We start from the raw sequence: 13007 nt of genomic DNA, 5'->3' as shown, positions 1-13007 counted from the left end.
CAACGAGGAAAGTGTCTCAGTATGTTATCTAGTTTAATTTATTTACATGAATAGTTCTTCAAGTAATGCAATTTTGAAAGAGATGTTCTCGTGTAATATATCATAGCAATATAGAAGACATCACGATTCATAATTACGCCTCACTTTTTCCATCTCAACTATTCAGTCATCTATATAATAATAAAAAATAAAAAAATAAAACTTCTTTATTGTCATCATAAGGAATACAATATTCCAGGTATTAATAAAAAATGACAACAATGGGCTGCAGGCTCAGCGTGTAGAAGGTATAGTCTTGTGGAGCTGGTTTTCAGCCTGTCCCGGTGAGCCGTGTTGCGCCCGTTCAGAGGTGTCCATCTGCTGGTTTACAGCATTGAGAATTTAACAAAAGAGAAAAAAAACAAACAAATATTTTTAGGTAAACAAAACAAGAAAAGTTAAGACTGCAATAAGCTGCAGGCATTGGAACCTAATTGGAAAGTTAAGGCGCCGCAGAAAGAAAACAACCAGTACTTGAAAACTTTTATTGTTATAAGCATATTAGAAACTAGTTTATCTTACATAATAATTTTAATTTCCTATTTTTTTGGTTTATATAACACTTTAAATCAGGCCCAATTATGTTATTATTATCAGAGTGCGTATACTCGAACGTAATCGATCTTCATGTCGGCGTCAGACCATGTCTCCAACCAATAATCCTTTGCCGACCAGAAATTTAATACGGCTTTGCGAGCCCTGTTTTTCCACGGCTTGAAGTATACATCGTCGAAGTCATTGATTCCACCAACTCGAATACCAAGGCTTACGTAAAACTGTAAAATTATATTAAAGCTAATTATTTACTCATACAAATATGAGTCTGGAATTATACAAGAATTATTATTTTTGTACCTTAATTTATCAATTCAATTTTGTCATCTTTTATTTTCAATTTAACTAAATTTTTTTTAGACGTAAGTACTTCATATCTTTATAAAAGCTGAAAAAAACTTGTCTTATAACTTAACAAGTCGCTCTTTCACATCACCAGCGTTTCAAGTATACACCCATACATTTACTCTTACTTCTTGCTCCCCTAATTTATTCATTTCATTTACCTTATCTTAGACAGTGATGTTTTTAATAAAATAAATATCATTAACTACCATTGTATCTAGAGGCGCCATGACCGTTCCCTGAGTCCAGTGTCCAGCGTGCGCTACCCCATTCTGAGTTGCACTGGCATGAAACCCTTGTCCGGGATCAATAGTTCCATATAAGTCACCATCCACGTAAAGCTCCATACCATCTGAAACAGAAATACTAACTTTATTCGATTCTAAAAATGTTTAAATATTACCATTGATATTAAGTATCCCTTTTTTACTTCTCAGATATTTTATTGTAACTTACGTTCTTACCATCTTTGCTATTAATGTTATTTATTTTACTATTTGTTTTCACCGAGATCTACCCAAAGTAGGACCAACCCAAGATAGATATATACAAGATAGATAGATAGATCTACCCAATGTGATAGTTAATCGCTCTTATAACTATTTTACATAAAAAGTTGAATACATATTAACCTTTTCTTTGTGAATTTTATATGCATTATTACCTGGCTTCCATACTAGACTATAATTATGAAAATCGTTGCTCCAATTATTTTTTCCATTTTTCTTCTTCAGATGGAACGATCTGTAAGGCTCCAAATTATACATAATCGGTCCACCGTACAATTTCTTGGCATAAACTGAGTTCCCCTTGGCGAAGGCTATTCTAATGAGTCCGGAGCCGTAGTTGGTGTTACCATAGACATAATCTCGAGGTTCAAGGTTAATTTCTGAAAACAAACTTATTTTATTATAATTAAATACAATTTTTACTCGGTTGTACCACATAAGATGCAGCAATTTATTTACCCGGCATCAGCCAGTCCCCTCCAGGAAGTTTAGCTCGAATTTCAACTCTACCGAATTTGAAATTAAATGAATTTTTGCTAGTTATTTTTCCAGTTGCTACTGGTGGTAAGATCTGCGCTCCAGAAGCTGTTCTAGAACATTCCCAGGTACCGACCATGCCTGTGCAACTCGAATAACAAAATGAAAAAAAAAATTATATACATTAAAAAATTGTCTTATGCTCTTTGGGCTACTAAACGGCTAGATCGATTTTCATGAATTGTTTTGCATAAAAATTACACGAAAGCGGATCAGGTCGTTTGTAAAAAGAAATGATCCTTATTACAATTTAAATAAACTTACCTGTTACTTAGATCCAAAGCCTCATTCAGGATACCTTCGTGGTACTTTGACTCGAGCAGCACCGGAGATATTATCAATAAGCCATTTTCAAGACGCAGGGGTCCATCTTCTAAATATACGTTGAAAGGATAATCCTGAAAAATCCACAAAGTGTTAATTTGTCTGTTGATTTTTCTTGGTTTCAATGGGTTCGTAATAATATCTCAGGTATTTTAAAGCATAACGGAAGTTTTACTTTTAAAATAAGCCTCGTAATCAAATGTGAAACAAAAAATAATTACCGGTCCTTGGGGAAACATGACTTCAGGCATCCAATTAGATAACTTCTTTACATCGGTATCACCAAATTCTTCGCTGAACAGTAGATCGCCTTTACAGATACGAGTGCGTCCTAACACAGTCGTCTGCGACTGGAGGCATGTTGTAGATGGCGCTGTTATCACTGACGATGGCACAACAAGTTCCGTTGTCGCAGAAGGCGTTGTAAACTTACGCGAATCCACGCTGAGCTGATCTCTTACAAACTCTTTAAACAAAAAAAAATAGATTTTTTTGGATATTGGAAAGATTTGGTTTAGAGTCACTAGATGTACTAATGAACCTAAATGTATAATTTGCAAAATTGTATTGTTACCTTATTACTATATTTTTTTTATTCTATTCTGATTAAGCAATTCAAGTATTTTTAAGTTAGATAATGTTTTGATTATGTTGAACATTTTTTACCGGTAACAGTCCATTCTCTATTGCCTTGTACATATCGGATATTGTCTTTTTTAACAAAAGCCCAGTAGTAGATTTTGTCACCCAGTTTCAATACTGTATTCAAATCACTAAACGTCCAACTGCCATTTTTAAAATCGGTGTATTCTCTTTCCCAATGCCTTCCCACATCGATACCTCTCATCTTCACATTCAGGTTACCATGGAAAGAGAACTGTGTGTAGCCGTCGTCTAAAAATAATATAACTTAAGTAAGTATTTTAGTAGTCACCCCTAATTTGGGTAGATCTGGGGTCTATCCAAACTGGTGAAGGAAAACATCGTGATGCAATATGGCCTAGTCACCCCTAACTTAGGGTAGGCTCCGAGCCCTATGGTGGGGACGTATAATGAACTGATAATGATGGAGCCTACCCATATAATACGAAGTATATAAAATATCCCAAATTGTGTAACAGGCTAAAAATGTTTCAATAATTTTTATCTCTTTAAGAAAAGTAAGTACTTTATTTACTTAAAAATAAACTTAAGTAAATACTTTTCATAAGGAGATAGCGCCTAGGTAAATTACAAACATGCGGCATTCATTGAAACTTTGGAAAACTTCAGCCAAAAGAAACCCAATGAAGCATTTCTTGCCAAACAGAGTAGTTGCGGCATGGAACAAACTCCCAGACAATGTAGTAATAGCTCCATCAATATTCTCTTTCAAAACCAGACTTGATAAACAAGACATCTCCAAACTATTCGACACACGCATCAGCTAGTTAGCTGCCACTGTGTAGTGTATACAAATAATAATAATAATAATAATTCATTTTCGGATAATTATCAACTATAAGGAAAACGGTGATAACCCAAAGGTCAGACTATTAAAACACTGATTGACTATTTGACACTTGAACAAAACTATGGGATTTCCGACATTGTGACTTCTAATCATTCATTCCTTTATTCATAATCTTACTAATATTATGAATGTGTATGTTTAGATGGATGTTTGTTTGAAGGTATCTCCAAAACAGCTTAAGGGAGCTCGATGAAATTTGACACAGATGTAGAGCATTCTTTTAATTCCGCGTGGACTGAGTCGCAGGCGACAGCTAGTTATTACATAATTGTTACCTGGAATAGAGACCCTCAATCCTTTTGGATATAATGCTTCCAGCTTTATTTCTGGAACTACATAATCTCTCAAATAAAACCCGGTATCACAATAAAAAAGTGAGACTAGCGCTAAGAGAACATAAGTAACCGCCATCACGTCTAACCTGAAGCCCGGTGATTGATACACTAAGTGCTATCTACAAACTAATAATATTACAAATTCACATTACGTAGATTGTCTTAATTTTATCATATCATATTCCGACACTTTTATTAATATCAAAGTGATGTAGATGTGGAATTAAATTTTTAATGGTTTTTCAAAATAATGATAATGACAAAAAATCTTTTTGTAATTTCCTTTGTGTTGTTAACGCTTAACCTAAAAGTTAATTTGAAATGTATCAAGGTCACTACTACTTAGGGATGAAAAAAAAACTATTTGAAATATTATACAACTCTATTATTCCAACTAATACATTATATATATACACTAATGAGTATTTATTTTGTATATTCCATAGAAATTTCATACATCATCTTTTTTAATATAAATTTCATGCAATAATACTTTTATCGTCCGAACACAATCCAACTTTCGTCATAAATCATTTCATTTGAACTAATCTAGATATCTCATCGTAAATTCCAAAAAAAGCAACAAAAAAAACAAATTTGTCCACTTTAGAAATTTCACATTCGAAAGGGAAAAAAGAGTACATAACTAGAAATACATATAAAAGCAAGTACTACTTGCTTCATTACAAAGCATAAACCTTAACATAGTCTATTTTCAGGTTGGCATCGTACCAAGTCGGGAACCAATTGTCTTGAGCATTATAGAAGTTGACAGTTGCCTTGTTGTTCTTATTCTTCCAAGGCTTGTCTGGACCGTCAGTGAAGTCGTGAATACCACCCACTCGGAGTCCGAGAGCGACGTAAAACTGAAAAAAGAAGGCTCACTGTGGGTTTCTGAGACTAAATTACCCGTTTAAAACATTTTATTATCTGTTTTGTCAAACGTATGACGATATGTTTTATTGCAGAGATTTTGGTCTTAGAAACCAACGGTAAGTAACTTTTATAGTTTTAAAAGAAAGCATTTAGATTATAAAACATTGGTTCTCATAGATTCCAAACCCAGATATGAATATGGGACGAAATAAAAATGCCTAATAACTCTTCTAATATTAAAGAAGTTTTTGTTACCATTTCGTCTAGTGGGGCCATAACTGAACCTTTAACCCAATGCATGGCGTGAGGCACCGCGTTTTGTCTCGCCGTATTGAAGAAGCCTTCGCCAGGGTCGACGGTACCATATTGTTCTCCATCAACAAACAGCTGCATGCCATCTGTTGGAATAAATAATTTTATCTACAACTTTTATGAAAGAAGCGGAAGACCATCATCAATATTTAACATTAGACAAATCAAAAGACTTTTTGGTGTTATCCTCAAAAGAAAAGGACAGCAATCATTTCACTTTTCCTTTAATACTTCAATAGAAAAATAACTGGAAAGTTGGGATCTAAGCAAAATCCTATTAGGTGTGCTCTTGTAGTTTTGTTGTCAGTAATTTATGAGTTTTATCTAACCCGGTTTCCACACAATGCTGTAGTTGTGGAAGTCCTTGTACCAACTATCAATTCCTATCTTCTCCTTCATGAGGAAGGAGCGGTACGGCTCAGAGTCGGACAGCACCGGCCCGCCGTATAACTTCTTCGCGAAGACTGCGTTCCCTTTGGTGAAGGCGACTCTGATCAGACCGGATTCGTACCGTTTATCGCCATAGACTTTGTCACGGGGTTCTAATGTTATCTCTGAAATTTGATTTAATTAACATGAGGATATTAGAATCTTTGATGCTAAAAAGGTAGATTACAGTAGTTAGTTAGGTTAAATATAACGATAGACGTTACCATAATTGGCAACGTCTAACGTCTGACAATTTGAACCAGAAAGATTGAAAAAAATGTATTTTTGGACAAAAATAATTTCTATCGACAAATTATATTCCTTTTGTAATTATCAGTACAAGTTACTGTAAAAGGAGATTACTCTTTATTAGTATTTTATATTTCATCTTGGCTAGTGTTCAAAAACTTAGTAACAATCTAGACCTGGTGTCAACCAGTTTCCACTGGGTAGTTTTGCACGAATCTCCACTCTGCCGAACTTAAAGTTGAACTTGTTCTTCGTGGTGATTTTCCCTGTGATCACTGGTGGCAAGATCTGTGCTCCTGAGGCGACTTGTTTACACTCCCTCGTGCCAATCTGACCAGTGCATCTAATAAATAAAAACAATTTAATTGTTAAAACACCTGACCTTTGACAAAGAGCAAATCTAGTTATCAATATCTTGTTACAGCTATTATGGCTTATCTAAGACTTACGTGTTAGATAGATCCAGGTGTTCATTAACAAAGCCCTCGTGGTATTTTGATTCAAGAAGTACTGGAGTAACAGACAAAATTCCGTTTTCTACGCTAAGAGTACCATCTACCATGTACAAGTTGAATGGATAGTCCTGGAAAGAAAATTATAATGAGTAAAAGCTACTCTAAGCTCCTTGATCTAGAGTAACCTGGTCTATTGGTTAAATTGGAAGACGGTTTTTCTTAAACTAGGAGATAACTCACCGGCTCTTGAGGAAATTTAATTTCCGGATCCCAATTAACCAAATCTTTGATATTATTCTTTTCAAATTCTTCATTGAATAGTAATGCACCTTTACAAATATTAGTGCGACCAAGCACGGCGGTTGGAGAACCTTGGCAGGGCGGTGCGGCTGTTGTCACTCTCGTTGGGACGGTTGGAGCGGTTGTGCCAGCTGTTGATACCATTGGTGAGAAGTTTGGTGATAAAGTCGCTTGTCCATCAACTGGGGTTCCATCTTCATTCACAAACTCTGAAATTTGGTAAATGGTCAATCAATGATATTAAATATGGTCTACACTTTGAATTCTTTTGCCTGAAACTACCAACATCTAGGAATTAGTAAATTATAAATTCCTTACCAGTGACGGTCCATTCTCCATTATCTTGCCTATAACCTAATCCATCTTTGATGACATACGTCCAAAAATAAATTGTGTCTCCAAGCTTCAATTTAGCATTCCTATCTCTAAACGTCCACCTATTATTCTTTGCTTTGGTGATGTCTCTTGACCATTGTCCAGCCTCCAAGCCTTCCATTTCTTGATTTAGATTGCCGTGGAAAGCAAAGAGAGAGAAACCATCGTCTGAAATTTTATTAATTCCTTCTGTAGTACAAAATTATAAATCTAAAAAAAATGTTAAATATTACATAGAATCTTAGCCTTCGATATGTTGTCTATTTGAAGGCGTGCAATGAACAGGTTACTTAATTTTTTATTATTTAAAACTAGTTCTTATTTTTATTAAACTGGACGGATCGCCGCCGGTGTAATAACTAGCGTGAAATTCGGACGGTCTCAAGTTCATTGCCTGCGTGCATTTCACGTAATCAATCTCAGTGTTGTAAAAACACTTTAGTGTCATTGACATTGTGGAAGGCTATATAAGAGTAAGGAATTATTTGGTAGTAATATAAAACCTTTGTGAACATTATAATGAATGAATGAATTCTTTGAAACATGAAATGTTCACACGAATAATTGTATCTAATGTTTTGAATCAATGGAAAGAAATAGGTTAACATTTAAATTTCCAGTTCTTAAATACTTTGGAAATCTGTTTTGCTGTATCAAAGACTTAGTCAATCTAAATTACTTTACTTAAATAAAATAAATTGCGTAAATTTTTTGCTAACTTTTAGCACTACAGATCTTTTTAAAACAAGTTTTAATTAATTTCCATATAGAAGCGACAGTGGGGTCATTTTCCTTCACCGGGCAATTGGTACCGTAATAACAACAAAAAAAAAAGCAATCAAAAACCACAATATAACCTGCCTTACTTGTTTCATATAGTTGTGTAGCCTTGTGCGAGACAGTCGTGTGATACAAGGATTTATATTTAAAAATATAATTATTGATGAATATATATAGAATTTGAATGAAATACCTACATATGTACTGGACAGAGTTCTTTTCAAATTTCAATTGTACATTAAATTAAAAATACCCAAGTCACATTATAACGTACTTCAACTAGTTATTAAGATAAATTAACGAACGAAACAAAAAAACCTTTTAATATATCCATCATAAATAGTCAAATGTTTCCTGCCAGTATTATAAATTAAAAATATTTTGATTACACACAAAGCAATCAAAACACAAGGAAAACTTTTATTAAAAGTAATAAAAGAATTAAATACAGACACAAATGAATATAAAAAAATTACCTGGTATTGAAACTCTGAGACCTTGCGGATAGATTGCTTCTAATTTGGCAGGAGGAACTGTATATTTCTGCGCTCTGGCCTGAGCATCACACAACAAAACCCATGCTAGAAGACTCACTATAGCTTTACACGCCATGACGTCCGACTTTGACGACGGCCGACGGCGTAATGATTTTAAAAACACCTGCATCTCTATGTAACAAAAACTCAAGAACTAGTGATGTAACTAATTTACCTGATTATTATATAGTACTGGCCTTTTCCTGCGATTTTGTCCGCGCGGAATAAAAAAAAATACCGGTTAAGTAGCCTATTTGTTCTTCCAGACCGTGTCGGGATCAGCAGTTCTGACGATACCTTGTAACAAACATCCATCCATCTTAACTTTCGCATTTATAATATTAATAAGGAGCAAGATAATAATAAGAAAGCAATATGTAGTGCGCTGTGCGGAGCAGATTTTAGATGAGGTTGAAACATCGTACATATGATTATGCTTTTTCAGTTTTAAAGTTTACCTTTCCTGAAAACCTTTTGTAAAGATATTCTAAAACGGAAGGATATTTATTAAGGATCTGCCAGTTTTACAACATACAAATAATATGCAACCAGACCGACTAGATATCGTCCATTAATTACACGAGGCTTGAAAGGGGACAGAAGATCACGAAACATCGCGAGGAGATGGGCTAAAATAATGCGTTTATTGTTTTCTTAATTATGACGTAGTTTTAATGAACAAATTAAAACTACTTAGTAAATTTCAGTATCACTACTAATAACACACGTGATTTTGGGTAAAGGTGGGGGAGGGGTAGTCCAATCCTCAGAACATATCACCAGAGGGGTAAAAAAATTGCTATAAAACATCACATGATTAATGGACGACCACTGACGAAAAATAGGCTTTTTTAATTTCATGGCGTTAAAAGAATAGATAAAATTCTGATGTCCTGACGAGTTGTAAACAGGGCCGGCGTTAGACTAGGACGCGGTTGGGCGATAGCCCAGGTCGCTGGTAGAAAGGGGCACCACTGGTCGGCGAATTACACACTCGCATTAACTGTTAACCCGGGGGGTTAACTCTCACAGACATGGTAAAAAAGAGAGGCGCTAAAAGAGCTACAACCGTTACTGGTTGTAAAATGATCATAATTTTAGAGGTGATGAAATAGAAAACGAATATTATATTAACGTAACAAACTTTTATTTCTATAACGTACAACATAATTACAAAGCGTAAACTCTAACGTAGTCGACTTTGACCGCAGCATCTGACCAGGTCGGGTACCAGCTGTTTTTGGCGTTCCAGAAGTTTAACATCGCTTTACTGTTCCTGTTCTTCCAGGGCTTGATGGAATCATCAGCGAAGTCATTGACGCCGCCAACACGAAGACCAAGCGCCACGTAAAACTGTGACATAATTTTTTTTAAAGACAGAAAAAGTCTAGTAAAGTGTTCTCTTTTTGAAGGGAAGAAAAGCAAAGAAAAACATTAATTTTACTCTTTGCCCTTTTTAAAATATTCTCTACAATATCGGCGTCTTTAGATATTAATTCACTTATATAGCATACCATCTCATCAAGAGGTGCCATGGCAGTGCCGCGGGCCCATTGCGTTGCGTGCTTCACCGAGTGCTTCATACCAGACGAGAAGAATCCCTCGCCAGGATCTACAGTACCGTACAATTCGCCGTCGACAAAAAACTCCAGGCCATCTGCAAATGTCCAAAACAAAAAAGCATAACAACAGAGTGTTACCATCGAAATGCGTTTAGGCTCAGTGACGTATACCATTATTTGCTTGGACCAGTCTACTGTTGCGTTCTGTTTAGGACAAATTATTTTTCTATGTACCTTACGATTACGAACTCTTGAAACATAACACCTAATAACACTGTAATCTACTCCTGTTATTGGTGTCTATGTTCCTGCCACTTAAACACCATCTACCGATGCTTTACTGACCTGGTTTCCATACCATGCTGTAATTATGGAAGTCCTGGTACCAGTTGTAGATTCCTGTCTTCTCCTTCATGAGGAAGGAGCGATACGGCTCAGAGTCGGACAGCACCGGCCCACCATATAACTTCTTCGCAAAGACCGCGTTCCCTTTGGTGAAGGCGACTCTGATCAGACCGGACTCGTAGTGTTGGTTGCCGTACACGCTGTCACGTGGCTCCAACGTTATCTCTGCAATAACGATTAAGTCTACAATTAATGGATAGTTCAAAACAGAATGGATTAACAAATATTGTATTTACGTTTTTAAAAGTGAGTGTGAGTTACATTCTGATGTCATGTATGTTAAACGGTTTGACAGATATTAATATTCGATTCCCTTTATTCTAAAAAATGTCATAAAAGTTTTACCATATAATGTAGCTTTAACATTTTATAGTTTGTTCTAAAGCAGAAGGCAAATATTATACTTCAGATTTAGATATCTTGGTGGCTCTTAGCTTTACTCGAATCGCTACGTAGGCTACAAATTTAGGTTTATAGGGGCGTAGCGGTATGCGATGGAGGGCACTGCGCAGCGCGCCGACGACCTTGAGCTGCTAAGAGATATGAAAAGAACAAAACCTGGTATCAGCCAGTTTCCTTCTGTTAGTTTGGCTCTGATTTCAACTCTGCCGAATTTGAAGTTGAACTTATTCCTTGTTGTCAGTTTGCCTGTGATGGCAGGGGGCAGGATTAGGAAGCCAGACGCAACCTGAGCGCACTCCCTCGTTCCCATGCGACCAGTACACCTGTAATGTTAGTAAATACTTCTTTAGTGATGGTTATACAAGTTTTTGGTGTACTAAAACGTGAACTTTGAAAAGTGAGCAAACGAATCAAAAGTTAAAAAAAAACTATGCAATAAGTAGAATTCACATAAAACAAATTAAAAATACTTACGAATTGGCCAAATCTAAGCGTTCATTGATTATATCTTCGTTATATTTGGACTGTAAGAGCAACGGAGATATAGATAGGATTCCGTCTTCAAGTCCCAAAGAATCCGTCATATACACGTTGAATGGATAGTCCTGGAAACGTAATTATTTTATACTCATTATGAATAAGCTCGAAGATTGTTCTTTGTATCACAACATTAGTCGAATGTCGGCTATTGGCCTTTCCTGGGCATTTTTATCTTACCGGCTCCTGTGGGAACTTGACCTCTGGATCCCATTGAATTAACTCCTTGATATTTCTCTTATCAAATTCCTCGGCAAAAAGAAGATCGCCTTTACAAATCTTCGTCCGGCCGAAAACTGCGGTTTGTGATTCTTGACACGACGATACGGTGGTGCCAGTCACATCTGGTTTTCGTGAAGTAGCCTCACCGAACTTAGAATCAACGCCATTAGGTGGCGGTGTGGTGATGACTCTTGTCATGGTTGGCTTGCCGTTTTCATCAACAGGCATACCAGCATTATTAACAAACTCTGAAAAGGTTAAAAGCTTATCAAATACCAATTATTGTCTGGGACTTTCCTCGTTTAATGTTGATTTAAATATAGGTATATTCTCCGGATAAGGAGGCGGTCAGATATTTAGCCACATGTCTCTCACAGATCCTTTTCTAAGACTTGGAAGATATTCTCACCTGTGACAGTCCATGATCCTTGCTGTATATTTCTGACTCCATTTTTTAATACAAAAGTCCAATAATTAATTGTATCACCGAGCATTAGTTTGGCTTTGTTTTCTTTAAATGTCCATTGGCCGTTGGTTGGAACGGGTACATCTTTCGTATACTGACCTAATTCTAAACCATTCAATTCTTCGTTCAGATTACCACGAAAGCCAAAGAAAGAGTATCCGTCATCTAAACACAATAAAAAAAAAATTATTTACTGTAATGTAAAAAAAAAATTACCTACAATATTTGTAATACGAACGCATTGGATTTATTTTTAAGACCGTTATGATATTGATTGGCTGTAACGAATCTTATTAATATCATAAATGCGAATGTTTGGATGGGTGGATTTTTATTATAAGATGCCTCCAGAACGACTGCATTTCAATGAAATTTGGTACAATAGACAACTTACAAAGCTTTTTTTTAAATTCACGTAAACGGAGTCACGGGCAAAAGCTAGTAGGTAATATATTAAAGTATGTTTAAAATGGAACACAAATTTATCCTTAAAAGGTGGAAAGTGCAAAAAATTCTAAAACGGAGGTGGAATCTGTGACTTTTCTAAAGCTTTTTTTTTTTTTCAAAGATAATAAAACTGGTGTTCATTTATTTTTGTACAAATGTTAAAAATGAAAAGCTAAATAGACATTCATCTCTATTATTCTGTTTAAAAACTAAAGACAACAACAGGTTTCTACACAAGCTTTTCAGCAATAGAAACGTACGATAAGTTATTAATAATCCGAGAACACCCAACTTATCTATTATATTTAAAATCTTAAAACAGATTTTACCTGGTAGAGATACTCTGAATCCTTTTGGATAGATTGCTTCGATTTTCGGATAAGGCACTGTAAATCCTAAGACAGTTGATAATACACAAGCACTAAAAAATAATTTTATAACTAACATTGTAGACGTCCGGCTCATACGACAGATAAATGCAGAATGAGAAACTTGTT

The 13007-nt window shown here is 35.5% G+C and overlaps 2 protein-coding genes across 2 annotated transcripts; both read right to left on the bottom strand.

Annotated features, from left to right (window-relative positions):
- Positions 1 to 579: 579 nt before the first annotated feature.
- LOC106710441 lies at positions 580 to 8590 on the bottom strand. The gene is made up of 17 exons (XM_045680357.1): positions 8410 to 8590; positions 7097 to 7321; positions 6719 to 6987; positions 6473 to 6606; positions 6200 to 6366; positions 5675 to 5899; positions 5289 to 5431; positions 4845 to 5023; positions 4800 to 4803; positions 4098 to 4272; positions 2976 to 3203; positions 2531 to 2775; positions 2250 to 2383; positions 1908 to 2074; positions 1604 to 1828; positions 1149 to 1291; positions 580 to 815 (listed from the first exon to the last, which is right to left on the bottom strand). Exons 1-17 carry the CDS (start codon positions 8543 to 8545, stop codon positions 633 to 635), a joined length of 2982 nt encoding a protein of 993 aa, XP_045536313.1. The 5' UTR covers positions 8546 to 8590; the 3' UTR covers positions 580 to 632.
- Positions 8591 to 9599: 1009 nt separating this feature from the next.
- LOC106710443 (beta-1,3-glucan-binding protein) lies at positions 9600 to 13007 on the bottom strand. The gene is made up of 8 exons (XM_014502498.2): positions 12840 to 13007; positions 12007 to 12228; positions 11556 to 11845; positions 11313 to 11443; positions 10995 to 11161; positions 10377 to 10601; positions 9984 to 10126; positions 9600 to 9822 (listed from the first exon to the last, which is right to left on the bottom strand). Exons 1-8 carry the CDS (start codon positions 12973 to 12975, stop codon positions 9640 to 9642), a joined length of 1497 nt encoding a protein of 498 aa, XP_014357984.2. The 5' UTR covers positions 12976 to 13007; the 3' UTR covers positions 9600 to 9639.

Source organism: Papilio machaon, chromosome 12 (assembly GCF_912999745.1).
Source record: "Papilio machaon chromosome 12, ilPapMach1.1, whole genome shotgun sequence".
NCBI classification, from domain to species: domain Eukaryota; kingdom Metazoa; phylum Arthropoda; class Insecta; order Lepidoptera; family Papilionidae; genus Papilio; species Papilio machaon.
The sequence above is the reverse complement of the archived record's forward strand: the minus strand, read 5'-3'. Positions and strand labels throughout refer to the sequence as shown.